General features: G+C 44.1%; 1 protein-coding gene across 3 annotated transcripts; it reads right to left on the bottom strand.

Moving 5' to 3' along the window:
* Nucleotides 1-74: 74 nt before the first annotated feature.
* Nucleotides 75-16,965, bottom strand: gnb4a (guanine nucleotide binding protein (G protein), beta polypeptide 4a). Of its 3 annotated transcripts, none has more exons than XM_063218836.1 (10): nt 16,848-16,965; nt 12,313-12,427; nt 11,313-11,351; nt 9,512-9,618; nt 8,565-8,628; nt 7,719-7,881; nt 6,574-6,640; nt 5,621-5,822; nt 4,339-4,555; nt 75-3,894 (listed from the first exon to the last, which is right to left on the bottom strand). In XM_063218836.1, the coding sequence occupies exons 2-10, from the start codon at nt 12,367-12,369 to the stop codon at nt 3,788-3,790; spliced, it is 1,023 nt and encodes a 340-aa protein (XP_063074906.1). In that variant the 5' UTR covers nt 12,370-12,427; nt 16,848-16,965; the 3' UTR covers nt 75-3,787. The 3 variants fall into 3 exon arrangements, with proteins under 3 accessions (XP_063074906.1, XP_063074907.1, XP_063074905.1); XM_063218837.1 differs by lacking the exon at nt 16,848-16,965 and adding an exon at nt 15,868-16,087; XM_063218835.1 differs by lacking the exon at nt 16,848-16,965 and adding an exon at nt 15,715-16,086.
* Nucleotides 16,966-17,202: the final 237 nt, after the last annotated feature.

Here is a 17,202-nt window from a genome sequence, read left to right on the forward strand (position 1 = left end):
AGCAATTTTGCACTAGCAGTCTACACAGATCTCAAGACTGTATGTTATAAATAAATGAGATCACACTGTTTCAGTACATTAAACCACGTTTGATGTTAAGTTTTTTTATTGGTTACAAGAACATATCGCCACATTGGGGTACAACAGTACAACTGTACAATACAAAAAAATCTGGTGTTCCAAAAAAAAAAAAAAAAAAAAAGTTTAAAAAAAAAACAAAAAACTTGCAAGTGAGCATTCACACAACACTGCAGGAAATATGAATCCCTGGGTTTAGAAAACAGTTATTACCAAACATCAAGGAGTTTTAGATATAATGGTGTCAAAAGGCAGTGAGTTCTGTCGAGAGATTGAAAATGTGTCAGGAATGCAATTTTAGGCAGATGAGTACATTTCGGAAAAAAATAAACGTATTACTGAGTACTGAGTATTTTGTTAAGTGAGAAAAGTATTACAAATACTGCAGTTGTGTTGTACAGGTCACAGAGGATAAAAAAAGATAAAAAAAAGAAGTGGTCATGTCTTTTACAGGCACATTGACTGATATACCACTTACGCTTTACCTGTTAATACTGGTCCAATTTTTCGGACTTCTTCTGAATTTCACATTAAGTTTAACTCTACATCTCTTTTTTTTGTAAACGACAGCTGTGATTCTAGTCCAGGGCAAGTGGCTCACCTCTCCCATCAGTGTTATGAAAACTCTGCAAAAGCAACAGATGCACGCAGAAAGCATTGCAAAAACTGAAACCACATAAACAAGTTTAAAAAAGTTAATGATTTCCTGACAATGACTCTGCTACCACACACGCACACATACACACACATGCTCTCACACACACACAATGACAGACACACACATGCTTGTCTGCAAATCTGGAATGCTCAGTGTATGTACTGTATGTGTGCTCTACGTATATATATATCGCCAGGAAGCTTTATCATGTGGCAGTGTAGAAAGTCCTGGTGTTGAAGAGCTGGCTGCACGTTCCCCTTTCTCTCTCTCTACTACCTCCATCTCGCCTCCCTCCCTCTCACTGCAAGACCAGCCAGTTCACTTCCTGGCAGCCCTGTTTATCACGTGGTTGATGAGAATTCCAAAAGATGAGGCAATCGTCTTAGCATTCCAGTTGGGGCTCCTGGAAACACTTTGGCACCAAAAACATCACCACGCCAAAAAAGAAAAAGAACTTCACTTACAGTCACAGAACACTCTTCATCTCTCTGCTACTAATTAGTTTGTTCTCTCCTGGAAACACTTCTTTTGTACATGTTTGCCACCCAGAATATTATACTTATAGGGATTCTTCACTAGCAGTATTTCTTCATCTACACACACACTGGGACTGTAAATAGAAACATTGTGCATCTCAACGGATTCCAGCGAAAAAAGTGGCAAGAGAAACCGGAAAGTGAAGAATTAGATGCAATTCAGGCCTTGGTTCTGTTCTGAGGGGTTCTTTAACTGCCAAACAGCAGTTTGGTCTTTTCTAAACTTCATTTCAGTGGTAATATATTTATTTCAGTTCCAGATATTGTATTCTATTGACCGTAAACTATAAATATATAAAATCATTTACTTATTTTCAATTGCGTAAACTCAACGATAAAATGAATTATTTTTCCATTCTTTCATTCCAACTTAAACACTAGGTCACACTGGTATCATCAGGCATTTTACATGTTGATTCATAAATTAATTTGGGTTTTTCAGAAAAGAAAAACGTATTCCCAGTATTACTCTAATTACTGTTGATTCCACACCTCCAAGTAATCGTCTGTTTCACAACAAGATGTCATTGAGCAGTTTACCTTTGAAAAGTCTTTCACAGTGTGTTGCCATGTGGCCGTTAAAACACCTCAATGACAGAAACACTTTTAATTCAAATTCTCTGTAGGAAAAGCCTAATGCATGCACATGCCACTCCCATCTCCCTTCGTTTTTTCACACAGGCTTGTTTTAACACCCTGAAATACTGGCTAGACAGTGATCAGCCCAAATGCTGACATCAACACAGCACATACTCATAAGAGGTTAGGAGAAAACTGACCTCAGTGGCCATGTATGACAACATGCTACTGCTGCAGCTTTCACTCCAGTTACCAAGACTGGCGTATAAAAATCACAGCCAATTACATCGGAGCAACACTAGCATGAACTACGGCAATACGGCTAGCTGCTGGATTGCCATCCGAAATGCACTTCTCATCCGAGTGGTGCACCTGATAAAACCTTAGCAAACCCTTTTAAAATCGGTCTAAGGTCTTACATACAAAAGAAACTGAATATGTGACGGTGCAACGAGCACATCTTTCTAATTCACTGGTGCATGTCCACAGAACTTCGATACCTCTGTGAATGGGGGGGGCGTGCTTTCAGAGCCTACTACATCATCAACACTGGGTAGGTACTGTACTGTAGAGCGCTTGAGCTGAACATTAAGGTGATCATCACACGGTGGTGAAAAGGTGAAAAGTCAAAAAGGCCTCTTGTTTAAGACTGCAGTCTGAGTGTCCACTAATACACAAGTTGTGGGTGGTCAGTACCAGCATAAAAAGAGCACTTCACACGACATGGGTACAAGGCTGTGAGTGAGTAGTAGTGTGTTGGGCAGGTATTGTATGCATGTAACTAACTAGGGTAATAATCATGCTCAAGGCTTCAGGTGTGTGGGGTGGGCCCAACTGCAGGTGCAGAGTGTGGGGAACTCCTCGCACCCGTGTGACTCATGGGTGATGTCATGGGTATGAAAACCAAAAACAGATGCAGCACAGTGGCAGTGCCCATTCTAAAACAGTGCAACTAATGTGGATGTGGTGGGCGCTAATCATTATATTTCTCATCATTCCATTCATTCGTTCTTTTTTTTCCACCATTAATTCGTTCACTCAAACATTCATTCATTCACACATTCAGTCGTTCCTCACTCAGTATATCCAATCAGGTGAACTGCAGGATTAAAAATGGGGAAAGAGGGATTGCGTTGAGACGAGAGAGCATCTGGTCTCTGGAGACCAGTGGAGTAACCACACACAGTGAGTGCAGGTCAAAAACCAGAGCCGGGAACAGCCATCTTCCGCCACAGACAAGACGAGACAGAATCATCTGAGCACTCTGAATGGCATCCGCTCATGTGTGAATGCAAATACGCGTAAACATGTTAGACGTCAGACAGAGAAAGAGAGTGACAGGGAGAGAGGAGAGGAAAGGAATAGGGAGTGGGGGGATGGAGATAGAAGAAAAAAAAGAAGCAGAATGACAAAATTGAACAATAAGATGATGACTTCACACACTAAAAAGCATTCATACACATCAGAGGTGCATATGTTATGCGCACGAGCACATGTAATGCCAAAGTATATGTACAATGTGGATCGTATCCTCTTGGCTCCCGTGGTGGGCTGTGGAGGGGAGCCTCTGGCCGAGACAAAGCTCACAGAGGGTCCCTCAGAAGGAAAGGGGAACTTCTAGTCTCTTTTTGACGGACAGGTAAGATGTGTAGAAAGCCTTGTTCTAGTGACAGTGGAGAGAATTTGGGGAGGAGAAAAGGGGCAACCAGGTCACCTGGGGGTGGGGTGAGGGGAGGAGAAAAACACGAGGCAAGGCTGGGAGGAAGGGCGGAAGGGAGGGTAGGGAGGATGGAAGGGAGGGTGTGTGGGTGTGTTTTTTTTTTGGGAGGGACGGCAGGCTGGCTCCCCTGGGGCTGGCGGCGTTGCGTGCTACGGTCGCGTTTTTTGGACCGGACCGACCTGCTGTTCTGCTCCCGTGGGCCCACCTTCACGCAGATCAGTTCCATATCCGCAGGAAGCTATCCCATGATCCCGTGGCCACAGCCATGCCGTCGTCCGTCACGCCTAAGCAGCTCACCCTGTTATCATGACCAGCCAGGACACCTGGGAGAACAGGAGACACGACAATATATACATTACCATTAAAGAAACCGCTAATCCACCTTAGAGTACACTTAGCAGATGTGCGAACATCAAAGCCTAAGGAGGGTGTATTGGACAAGCACAGAAAGCTCAGCTCAACTTCAAGTTTATTTGTCCACAAGGGGGAAATTAGTGGGTCAATATTCTCTTCACGGACTTGTGATTGGGCATGGGCACAGGCTCAGGCTTGATCACCCTGTAACTGGCCACCTTTGATGAGGGTGTCTAGTGTTGAAAGGCCGAAACACCCCCTGATTCAAAGGAACACCACTGATGACGTCTCCCAAAATTGACAGGCTTACGACCTCCACGCCACTCTCAACATCAAGGCAACTCATGCGGCTTAACATCTAGTGGCACAATGGAAAGTACACCATCTCGTCCTGTGTATTACGAATCACCCACCTGCGCGCTCGCCCTTGAGCGTGTCCCACACGTTGCAGTTGAAGTCGTCGTATCCCGCCAGTAGCAGCCGGCCGCTCTTGGAGAAGGCCACGGAGGTGATGCCGCAGATGATGTTGTCATGGGAGTACATCATCAGCTCCTGGTCGGCACGCAGGTCAAACAGCCGGCAGGTGGCGTCGTCTGAGCCCGTGGTGAAGGCGTTCCCATTGGGAAAGAACTGTGCAGCGAGAACACAGCAAGGGGATGAGAGAGAGGTAGGGGGATGACAGGGAGTGTAAGGTTAGAGACACAGTGAGAAGGACTTCTAAGGGTGTTTTCACACCTGGTCCCTTTCAGCCATTGAAAGGATAACTTTCATGCTGTTGTATTGCTCACGCTACCCTTGACTTGTCAGTGCCCAGTGGTGCTGCATTTTTCGACACAGCCCTTTCAGAGATCTCAGCTATTCTAATGAGGGCATACTTTGATACATTAAAAACTTTCTTAACTTTGGCCTACTCCAAATATTATCCCAAAAGGTATCGCTGTTTGCTACCAGACCAGAACCAGACCCTGAAATCCACCTGCAAGAATTATGTCAAATTCTTGCAGGTGGATTTCAGGGTCTGGTTCAACAGGAAATCAAACACCTTGAAGAATACCTTTTAATGTCCATGTTCGATAATGTTCCATCTCAGTGTTCAAGGTTCAGCACATCCCTTTTACCCCCCACACGCTTCAAGAGAAAGCGATTCATATCCACAAAGGGATAATTAACATGGCTTTAAGCATTCAAGACCAGTGAAGGTTTTGGAGTCAATTGAGGGTATATTTAAGATGCAAGTAAGATGTTTATGGGCTCATATTAAAGGGTAAACATTAAAGGAATACTACACTTACATATTTTTTATTGAAGGTCTTCTATATGTACTGATAAAAGGGTAAAAACTTCCAAAACAGAAAACCTGCATAATATCCTTATCCACCCGTTTTTTTTACATTTTTCCACTTAAAATTGGTCATATTAATTTTAGCTCATAAAAATTCGGTCAGTAATTGTATGTTCATGCTTGGATGTCACCATAAAAAGTAGAAAGCAACAGCACCAATATTTTTTCAGTCAGTTTTCTAATTTCATTAGCCACACTGTATTCTCCCATGATCAGATACAGGGTTCAGCGACATGTTTTCAACGATAGGTTGTATCTCTGCGACATCTAAAACAGGACAAGCAGATGACCAACTGCCGCCATTACATCGTAGTGAACAGCACACCACAAAAAAGAAGGACATTGGCACTCACAGTGACAGCGTTGATGTCAGACACATGCCCGATGAAGGACTGCCTGCACATGCCATCGCGAATGTCCCACAATTTGGCAGAGGCGTCGCACGCCCCCGACACAAAGGTACGTGTGTCTGGGCTGAGGGACAGGCTCATGACGTCACCGCTGTGGCCTGTGAAGCTAGTGGACTGCTGGCCTGTCTCGATGTCCCATAATGCACTGAGAGAGAGAGGAAGGGAGAAATGGAAACGCAGGATATTAAGAATCAGAGTGACATGTACAGCATCCAACACACGCACACACATACACACACACTTCAGGGGCCTATACTACAAAGCTGGTTCAGGATAAGTTTAGTGTAAGGTTAAGTTAAGAGGTAAATCATCTAAAAGAAGAGCCTGGAGTCTTTTTCTTAAGAAAAGCTCTTGTATTAGATGATTTTCCTCTTAATTTAAGATTAATTTATCTTGAACTAGCTTTGTAGTGTAGGCCTCAGATGTACAACACAAGACAGATGCACACACACAGCAGTCAGGTACTTTTCTGTCCTAATTAAATATTAATCCCTGAATCCCTGCCACCGCCCAGTGTGTACATCAGTGTATGTGTGTGTGTTTGTCTGTTTATTTGTGAGTGTTTGTGCGTCTGTACATGTGTGCATCTTAAGAATGCTAATTAGGAGGGCATATACAGTACTGCCGAGAAGACTTTCAAAACGATAAGACGACGTATTACGGGGATAATTTTAACATTTCAGGAACATTATAGATAAATTCTTCCAGCACAAATTCACCATCACGCCATTGTCAGCCCCCCCCCCCCCATATCCATATAGTGTTACATTGCAGTGTGTGTGAACAGTTTGGGTAACAGCTGCAGTTGCCGCATGGCTAGGCTAGCAGTGGCACAGGGAAAGGTTAGACTGTGAATGCTAAATGTCAGATCTGCCAGCTCTCGCCTCAGAACTCACCATGTGGTGTCTCCTGAACTGGTGAGGATCTGGCTGTCATCCAGGAAGCGACAACAGGACAAGTAACCTGCACATGCACACACAAAAATACACACACACACACGCACACAAACACAAACAATGTTGTGAGGTGCCTGCCTCTATTCTGTCTTACAATAGCAGTACTTTAATACAAGTGAGTATAGGGAGGGACAACAGGACAAGTAACCTGCACATATACACACAAACACACACACACAAACAATGTCGTGAGGCGCCTGCCTCTATTCTATGTCTATCTTGTCATAGCAGTACTTTAATCCATGTCAGTATAGGGAGGGCATTTTCTGTGCATTGGTTGTCCATAGAAGCTAATTTGGTAATTCTTGCATGACTACATACATGGTTGATTAAAAGGGACTATCCAGTGACATGGCATGGCTGACTAAAAGGGACTATCCAGTGACATGACATGGCTGACAAGACAGATAGATGACAGATGACACAAACATTACTTTCCAAAGGGAGAATAAGTCAGCATCCAAACCCCAGGTCAACAACTTTGTTGTTGCAATTGCTTAAAAAAGCTTATACAATACTAACAAAAAGCATGGCATTTCACGGCCCCCTCTTTCATATCACACTCTGAACATTAATACATACAGTACCACTGAGGTTGCATTTCAGTGGCCCGCTCAGTTGCTGCCCTTGGCTTGTACCTCAATGCGTGACTTTCACTTCACACAAGCGACAGTCATTTGAGCCCTCTCCACTACTGTAAGCAATACGCCAGATCAATATCCTCTAAATGTGTCCTTCTGAAGCTGTTTTCAGACTGGTCAGCCCAATGTTGGAGCCAGCTCCAGCATCAGTTACGCAGGAAGCTAAAGAGCTTATCCGCCGACATCCCACATTCATATCAATATGCAAACTGTTGACAAGTCAGACAGAAAGACTTGCTTCAATATAAAAAAAAGGAAATGCATGATATTTACACACTCATACTTGGTGTGCATTCTTGAACACAGATTTTTGATGTGAGAATATCGGCGGTTTTAACATTAGGTGTGGAAACCGGCACCATCAGAGCCACACTCCCCTATCGAGAAGACCTCGTGATACTTTGTCCATGAAGTTTTGGCTGCAGACACTGGCCCCTGACTGACCTGTGTGGCCGGGCAGCTCGCGGGAGACGCGCACGTTGCCCTCGCGTGTCTTGAGGCTGTAGATGGAGCAGATGTTGTCCAGGCCACCGCAGGCCACGTAGTTGCCGGAGGGCGCATAGGCACAGGTCATCACCCAGGACGAGCGCAGCGGAATGGCATGGACCTAGCAGACGCACACACACACACAGACACACACACTGTAAATGGGGACTCTCGCTGGTAGCCTAGGCGAAAGCAGATTGTTGACTCCGTCTAATAGACTGGCGAAAGCTAAGAGAAATCTGTTTCCGTGGAAGATGGTCTGATATTACTCTGCCATTTAAATTAATTGGCGTTCTGAATTAAAATACCCATATTGTGCTTTATTAGCATGACTGTTACAATATAGTGTCAAAAAGGAATACAATAACAAAACAAAAGTGTGAATAGTGTTACCGTAACCAATCAGTAATGGACTTACGTCACCACTCAAAGCAAACCGAGCTAGGAGGGTTTCGCCAGACTAGGTGCAGAGCCAAAATCTTTGGGTGGAGTACATAGGATGGTGTCGCCAGGCTATCGCACTTGTGCCATGTAACGTCATGCAAGTGGGTGGATTGATCTAAGGCCCTGTGTGGCTGGGTGGTCTACAGTTTACTGCAGGCACATTTGGGTGGACCAAGGCCATTGATAACCCTTTGGGAATCTCAGGAACCTTAATGCAGCGCATATGTCGCTCCAGGATACAATGGGTTAAATATAGTTGCTCAGTCTGTGTCTTCTGCAAAGTGCACGTGAAACAACAAAGAGGACACTTGGCTGTGCTAAAAGCCCTTACTGGCCTCACGTGGGGACCGGCACACTCACCTTGTTTGTGGTGTAGCTGTCCCAAATGATCAGTTTGCCATCTTGGGAAGCACTGACAAGGAGCCTGCATGTTGGAAATGGCACACGCATGCGCGCATACACACACACACACACACACGCACACAGAGAGACACACACACACGGTCAGACATGACACAGAAGCAGTCAAGGACAGCAATCTGCAGATACAAGTGGTATGCAGCAGGGTGAGCCACGTGAGAAGAGACCCAACGACCTTGTCCCAACAAAGCAGTTGCTGGTACACACTACAGCTCTCTGCCCTTCTGCTTGAAAACAGACGCACAGGCTATGGGGAGGAGGGGGGTGTATATAATATTAATGCGTGGGCCATGAGCATGGTTGAATGTGGGCTTTGAGCGTGTTTGTGTATGTGTGTGTAAAGGTGACAGACCTTCAGCTCTGTTACGGTGCTTTGTATCCGAGTTTATGATGACGTTTAAGTGTTTTGATCGTGTGTGTGTATAAACTTTGTCCGATATAGGATCTTTAATATGTGACTAGTAGTTTTGTGTGCCTAGTTGTGGACGTGCAAAAGACAGCTTACGGTGCATTTAGGCGTTACTATATTCGCTTTGGGTGCACTTGCATGTCTGTGCCTCTGTGTGTGCGTGTGTAAGTGAGTGAGAGAGGGGGGAGGATGCCGACAACCAGGAAGAGAACCGGGGGCAGGAGGGATGGGGGGAGGGCAGCTGGGGGAAGTGACAAGGAGGGAGGGCGGCCACGGGAGAGAGAATGATCTCAGGATACCCCCTGAGTCGGGAGCCCTTTCATGTATAATTGAGTGAGTGAGCTGACAGAGCTGACTGCTTTCGGTAGAGACATCCTCCCCACCCCACCCTGACTGCTCTCCCTCTCGGTCTCTTTCTCTCTCTCCCCCACACACCCGGTGTGAAACCCCCCCCCCTGCCCTGGCACAGGGTACTGACCTGGAATCGGTGGCCCAGTGCATGGCGTAGATTTTGGCGAGGTGGCCTCGAAGAGTCCGCCGGGTTCTCATCTGGATCCGTCCCACCGAATCCAGACCAGCCGTTATCTGAGAGAGAGGATGGAAAGCAGGGTTAACACCGCGGACATTAAACATACAACGTCTACTGACCTGACAAACTGATATACCCACTTCTTACGATAGGACAGTGTGTGCATTTTCTATACGTGCACAGACAGAGTCTTTAACTCCGGTGCTTCATTAAGTTTGTTGTGTGAATCAATCCAACTATATCAACTATCCAATCCAACTACATGTCTGTAATCTGGAGTTATGAAGAACAGGAGAAAAAAAACAGACAAATGATGGATTTACTGACGAAAAACCCACGACCCACATGGGTTGGATGATGTTTAAATTTTGATGTAGGACCTTGGCATGCAGGCAGGGTGGTGTTTAATATTTCAGAGCACTTAAGAGTATGTTCCACATGTAGGTTAGCAGTAGATTTTACATGCAAACTCTGTGCTCCATGTTGGAACACGAGGATGTGCAGAAGAAATCACCTCTCTTCTAGTAGCCTCTTACTGACGATGGGCCAATTGATGGGCCTATTCACTCTTTGCTGAAAACACTGAATGATATCATAATATTGCTATGACAATGCAGAGACTTCATTACCATTCAGGTCAGGTCATTACCATTTTGTTGACAATAAACAGGGGTAAACAGTCTTTCGAGCATACAGATTACGCCATTATATTACATTTCATTTGGCAGACGCTTGATAAGCAAAGCGACTTACAAATGAGGACATGCACTACTGGTCAAAAGTTTGGAGTCATCTCACTTTCCCCCAAAAATATTTTTTTTTCTGACAATGTAGCTAATTCCATCTCAATTTCAGTTCTGGTCTAAAATCAGTTTATTGGGTCAGTGTTCTCTGATATGAATGCACGCAACAAATAAGCAGTTTAATGTTGGGAAAAGTGGGATGGATTTCTAGACAATGCATTACAATAAATCAAATGTAAAATTATTCAAAGCTATGCACGGAATAGACCAAAATGGATCCTTAACTTTTGACTAATCAAAGTGAAGACACCTTTTGAAATCAATAAGAGACAGTTGCGGTTCTACACTGATTCATTCCCTGAGTGAGATGCAATCCAGAATCTCCCTCCACACCCCAATGAGCTCTATGAGACCCATGCATGCAAACGTGGATGCTCCTGACGATCCATATATTGCTAGATGTTATACATATTATTTGAAAGGGGACAATCTAAGCTTTCCAACGATGCATGGCGCTACATTGAAACATGGCCGAGACAATGGATCATGAATGAATCAATAAGAACAAGTTCCATTAGGATCATTGTGATGGCTAGAAATTCATGCAGCTGCGGCACTTTGACTTGAATTTGTAGCCATGTCATACAAGTCATACACCTAAAGAGCGTTCCAATGGTTCCCTGCATTATCAAATAAATGTCTGTAGAAGATTGGATGGAACACAAAGTCCTATGTAATAAATGTGTGAAACAGTTTGGTTAGATTTCACTCTTCTGTCCGGTTTAACAACATTGATTGGTAGTGAAACCTTTTCTTCATCTTTGGCTGTTCAGTACTGACACTTGTACCATTTCAAGCTCTTCAATGCGTGTGTGTGTGTGTGTGTATGCGTGTGTGTATGCGTGTGTGTGTGTGTGTGTGTGTGTGTGCGCGTGCAGGCGTTGAGTGATGTGACTGTACAAGTCACACACACACAGTTGGGGCAGGGAGACTGGGTGCACCATTACCTGTGACAGGCTGGAGTCACTACAGGCTTTCCTGGCATCCTGCAAGAGAGGGAGAGAGAGAGGGGAAAAAGGGGTAAAAAAAAATCTGGCCTGCCGTCACTCAGGATTACGCAGAGCCAGCTCTCCAGTCATGCTTTTTATCTAACCGCAGCTTTCACTTCATTCACAAATACCCCATGCACTGACTCGCCCAACACTGACCCTCATTATGGATTCATCAGAGGGCTTAATGGGGAAAGCTATGTACATGTGAAGCAGGCAGTGGGCCACCTATGGGCCACCTAGGCAATCTATTACGTACTTAGCCATGCAGGCCAATAAGAACAGCAAACCTGCTCAAACGCCCGTCTGATGTAGGCCTACAGCATGACAGACTTCTGATGTCTACCTATTACATAGTGACGGTCCATTCTTGTGTGAGAACTGACTTCTCAAAGTAGCAGTCCAAAGCAATACCACTGTACTTTCTGTTAAAATTTCAGGAACTTGAACACAGTTGGGACTGAGGAATTGACTGACTCTCAGCTCTGACTCTAAAACTCCATGATTAGAAGGTGCATACTCTTAAATGCAAACTTACTACTACCAAGGCTACTTGCCCTTCATGGGGCAGGGCTTTGACAACCTTGAGTATATGTTAGCTGCGCTGCGCTACATCATGAGGAGAAAATGTTAGTGGTTATGTATTGTGACTAATGGGAGAGCATTTGCGAAGAATGTAAAAACAGATTAGGTTATCTGGGCTAATCTAAAGAAATAATTGCAAAAACATCCGTGTGGCACCAGATTTCTCCACTTTTTACTGATGTCCGGTTGCACTGGATTGTCACTAGTAGTGCGGAGTACATGTTCTCCTTGCTAAACAGAATCAGGTTGTTTGACTCTAAGCCAATAAGCATGTGTTCAATCACACACCTCTAAAGTGAGGACTATTCACCAGGACTATTTAACCCCTAGGCTAGATTCTCCCGGGCCCTCACCGCTCCCGGTGTCCACTTACTTTGATCTGATTGCGCAGCTGCTCCGCCTCTTGGCGCAACTGCTCCAGCTCGCTCATGGTCCTCTGCTGGGATCTTCACTCCACAGCCTGATGCTGCTGCTGCTGCTACCAACACCTATGAAAGGGACACATCATCTTACATTTATTAAACCAAATGAAATATTAACCTTCAACACCATTTTTAGTTGGACTAGACTAGACTTAAGATGGACTGTGCCCCACTAGTCGTCAGAAACTAGTTTGCTTTTTGGAGGGTTCACACGTGACATACATTGACGGTAGGGACACATAGACACGAAATTGGCCAAGCAAAGCGAACTTTGCCATTAATTTCTATGAGGGAGGCGAAGGCAAGCGAACAGGAGTGAAGCGAAGCGAAATTATTCAACCAAGTATAATATCATGCAAATGAGGAGCGAATTTCGCGTGGGGCGGCCAATCAAATCAACAGCATAACTGTTTCATTCCAGTTGATTCACCGCGAGGACATGATGACGGTTGAGCGGTCAGAATGGAACAATGAATTTCGCCTCTCTTCGCCTCGCTCGTTTCGCCTGCTATGTGTCCCTCGTGTAAGCCTGTTGGCCTTGTTCTTCTTCTGGCACAGGAACCTCATAGTTTTTGGCCAATATTGACTGTGGCATAGCCTATTTTGATGATAGGTTTCAGATTTGCACACTGTAACAGACAAATTAAAAGGTCACACCTGCTTATCATAACATTTTGTGTAGTTTTTTGTGAAAATGCAGTTGTCCTACATTGAACGTAATAATAGCACAAGTTATGCAGCATTTGATGTCACTGAAAGGCGCTTTACAGATGGAAATGTGAAAAATAAACATAAGCAACAACAAAAACACCTCACTTCAGGTGTTAGACCATAATAAATGTTAATAAATGTAATAAAAGTCAGAATGGGTCCCTAATACGCTGAGCAGCAGTATAAGTAAGGAAGTCCTGGGTCACACTATGACTACAGTATGGCAAGGCCGGTATAACATTTTTAACTATTTTTATCCTACCTTTTGGTCTACATGTTAAATGTTCAATGTTAAATGTTCATTTGTATTTATTATTTTCACATTGTTACCAGTCCATCACTGTTACCTGTCCTGTCTTGCACTTTATGTAAGTCCTGTGTATGTCTATGTCTTGGCATGGTATAGAGAGAGAAACGTAATTTCATTTTCCTTGTATGACTTGTGCATATGAAGAAAATGACAATAAAAGCTGACTTAACATTGATACATCAGCTTTAAACAAACACACACAAACATGTATGTCAGTCATCAGTCCAGGTCTGTCCTGTTACATGCATGTTTGTGTGCGTGTGTGCGTGTGTCAGGGCTTGACACTGGCACCTGCATGGATGAAGGTTCTGGTAAGGGTGGGATTTGAACCTGCAACCTTCTGATCTAAAGGCCAGCGCTTTAACCACTGAGCCATGGCTGCCCGTACAATTGCATGACTTACAATCAGTAAAAAAATGTCTACAGAAACCCTCTTGTTTTGACTGGGTAGGAGACGCTTAGCATACTCTCAAACCAACAGATTTAACCATGGCCGGGTGCCACTTCCTAAAACACCCAGACAGCTCTGAGCGAGGCCACTCTACAGCAGCACAAGTAGGTGGGCGTAGAATAGACTGAATCACTTCCACATCTGGAAACTGCCACTGTCCTGCCTCTTACTACATCCGAGTGGCTGGCCCCGGTTCAGCAGGTGGGCTCCCTGCACTTGGGAGCTGCCCGATAACACATTGAACCAAACAAATAACCAAACAAAAAATACAATGACTGAACCATTTTAAAAAAAAAAAAATCCGCCATGACTAACAGTCTGAGGGAAATGTGCTAAACTTGCCACTTCAGTTTTGCTCTCCCCACTGCCTAGGCTTACTTTTCCCTGGACATGTGATGCAATAATGGAGATACTTTCTTAAAAAAAAAAAAAAAAAAAAACAGTGGAGAAGTGTCAACTACAGGAAATGCAAGAGGGTGTGACCTTGTATGTGATGGGTCATACCGTACGCTCTACTTTTTCTCTCTCTCTCTCTCTCTCTCTCTCTCTCTCTCTCTCTCTCTTAACCTCATCAGGGAACTAACAATGTTCTGTGTTACGTACTGTAATGCAGAAGAACAGGAAGCCAGCTGGTCATAAACCTTTCAACAAAAACAACCCACTTTAACTTGACACTGTACTATAGCCTTGGCAGTTCCATTCCATTTAGAACCATCAATCGGTCCATGCAGTGATGACCATTTGGAGTGGGTATCACAACACACAGTACTGGAAAACACAATATAGTTAACATAACATAAATCACGAAAGCTCAGGTCCATAACTACGAGCTGATTCTCTAGTCTATGACCTACTACCCTTCACCACCCTAGTAGAACACATCATACAGGGAAAACATATGTTTAATAAGCTGATGATTAATCAGCACAGTGGGTTAATAGTGGTTTTGACTCCAGGCAGTGTAACACTCTACCATGGATGTCTTTTGCATATGGTGCGTAAAGATGTGTTGACAAGACCAGGGAACTGCCATTGGGGACTGTCAGGAGAGGTTCTGGCATTTGAATTTGGCATTAACAAGTGTCAAGAACTTGCGTTGTTCGCGAGGTGACGTTGAATGGGCTATGTTTAGCTGCCTAAACAGCGAGCTAAGTAAGCTAATATCTTGAGTCTCTTGACACTGTGTGCGGAATACCATCAATACTGATGTAAACGTTATTTTTCGAGTCCAAAGTCAACTCTCGAATAAAATAAATTAACTACGTGACAATTGAAAGATACTTGGACGTGACCACACCACAATTATGAGATAGGTTGAGCCCAAGATCGCGACCAGTCACCGAGCAAACAACTCAGCTGATTTCATTGACAAAACATTCACACCATGGCTAATTAGCAAGTGGTCGCTAACTATGGATCAAGGTAGTGTTTGTAACGTTAGTTATTCCGACCACAATACAGCGAGATTGGCCGCTCAATACGCGTGGATAGCGAGATATCCATCCTTGTGATTAACTGAAATAAGTTTAACCTTAGCTGCTGCTATATTTTCAAGAGAAGTAATGTTATCCTACCGGTTACAGGGAACGCCAAGATAAACGAAGGGATAGCGATACATGAGACCCACCTAAGCTAACAGGCCTAGTTATGGCAAAACTAATTGCAACGTGTTGAATACTGGCCTTGGTCAAATTACCGGTGCTGAATCAGATCACTTTAATCGTAAGACAGCACTTGCTTAGTGCATCTAACCATCGACTTAGTTAGCCATTACACGGCTAATTTAGCTTAGTAGCAAGCTGTCTTGCATTACGCCAGCTACTTAGCCATCGATAGCAAGCTAGCTACTTGTGGTGTCATGAACAACGCCAGATAACTTACGTGCTGAGAAAGGCAATTTAAAGTAACGTTGACGATGGATCCACCTTCAAACACCATGCATTATCTCCCGAGTGAAACAGATTCTTAATAGCAAAGTACAGAGCCTGAATGTGACAGTACAAGAAAATTGGGAGGCAGTCGCGTCAAACTTACGAAATTTTAGTCAATTCACCCGGCGATTACCACACCCATACTAGTATTGGGAAGATGGTAACAGTCGAAAGTAGGGGAGTGGTGGCTTAAACGTGTCTTAAGTAAGTGCCATACACTCTAGTAAATCACACTATGTGTAGAACACCATCTATTTTCTCCTAAATATCCGTTGAATAGCATGACCAATAAGCATTATTTCCTAAAGGAAGAAAAGTTGTTTAGCAAGTGGTGACGAGTAACCCATAGTCGAACATGGTATTGTCTGCCAGCTTCCTTCTCAAGTGTGTGGACGGCTAGTTCATGTTGCTGCAGTTTCAGCCAGCAGTCTGTAATTGTGTTGTTGATATTTGAGCTCAGTAAGCTAATTGAAGTGATTTTAAATCATGGATTGTTATTCAAGTATTTGGCTATATCAGGCCATTGCTACAACAGAGCACAGGGGAGACCAAACACATTAGGCACGAGGGGCTGAATATTGTCTTGTCTTCTTTAAATTGGCCAATTTCATGTAGCAAGCACTTTGCTTTCAGGCCTATGAGCAAAGAATTGCACGCGTCCTTTTGAAGTGTTGGACAGGCAATTTAGGATGCTGAGGGATAAATGGCATAATCCAAGTTACATATGCTACTCCTGAAATAAGAGTACGGTTCAGAAATGCATTAATCATGAATTTTGACACGCCCCCCAAAAGGCAACGTGAAATAAACAAGTGCAGGTCCCAAATATGGAGTTGCAATTCATATTTCACTAACACTTTGCTATAATTATTGTCAGCTTGAACCGGAGGTACCCCTCCACGTTTACAAACTAATCATGAAGTATTGGCTGTCATTTATTTTATAGGCTACAACTTAGGCTACTCCGTGGCGTTGACGATTAATAGACAGCATTTGGCACTGCCTGAGCAGCAAGAACGTGCATTTCAAATGACAGGCAGATGTGCACTTCCAAAAGTCAAAATCAGTGGCAGACGGTCTTACCTTATGGTTTTGCAGAGCTGTGCTTGCCTACTTCCGTTAATGTTCCCGTTTGGAAAGGCGGTAAAGAAAAAACAAATCTGTGGGGGTCCAGAGTGGGACAGTGTGGTGAAGAGTCAGACAGGAAGTCAAATATGATCTACATCAGGGCTTGGCGTGTATAATAGGTGGGGCTGTGTGTGTGTGTGTGTGTGTGTGTGTGTGTGTGTGTGTGTGTGTGTGTGTGTGTGTGTGTGTGTGTGTGTGTGTGTGTGTGTGTGTGTGTGTGTGTGTGTGTGTGAGTGGGGGTGGGGGATTGCCAGAGTAGTAGGAGAGAGGATGTGAGGTCTTAAAGGAGCAGTGGTCATGTTGTGTTCCC

Source organism: Engraulis encrasicolus, chromosome 16, assembly GCF_034702125.1.
Source record: "Engraulis encrasicolus isolate BLACKSEA-1 chromosome 16, IST_EnEncr_1.0, whole genome shotgun sequence".
NCBI lineage: Eukaryota > Metazoa > Chordata > Actinopteri > Clupeiformes > Engraulidae > Engraulis > Engraulis encrasicolus.

What these genes read in the sequence shown, in the direction of transcription:
- gnb4a (XM_063218836.1), bottom strand. Translation starts at nt 12,369, where the DNA reads ATGAGCGAGCTGGAGCAGTTGCGCCAAGAGGCGGAGCAGCTGCGCAAT. An exon ending in AGCTGCGCAATCAGATCAAA is followed by an intron (nt 11,352 to 12,312) that starts GTAAGTGGACAC and finishes CCTCTCTTGCAG; the next exon opens with GATGCCAGGAAAGCCTGTAG. An exon ending in CGAGCTGCCCGGCCACACAG is followed by an intron (nt 6,641 to 7,718) that starts GTCAGTCAGGGG and finishes GTGCATGTGCAG; the next exon opens with GTTACTTGTCCTGTTGTCGC.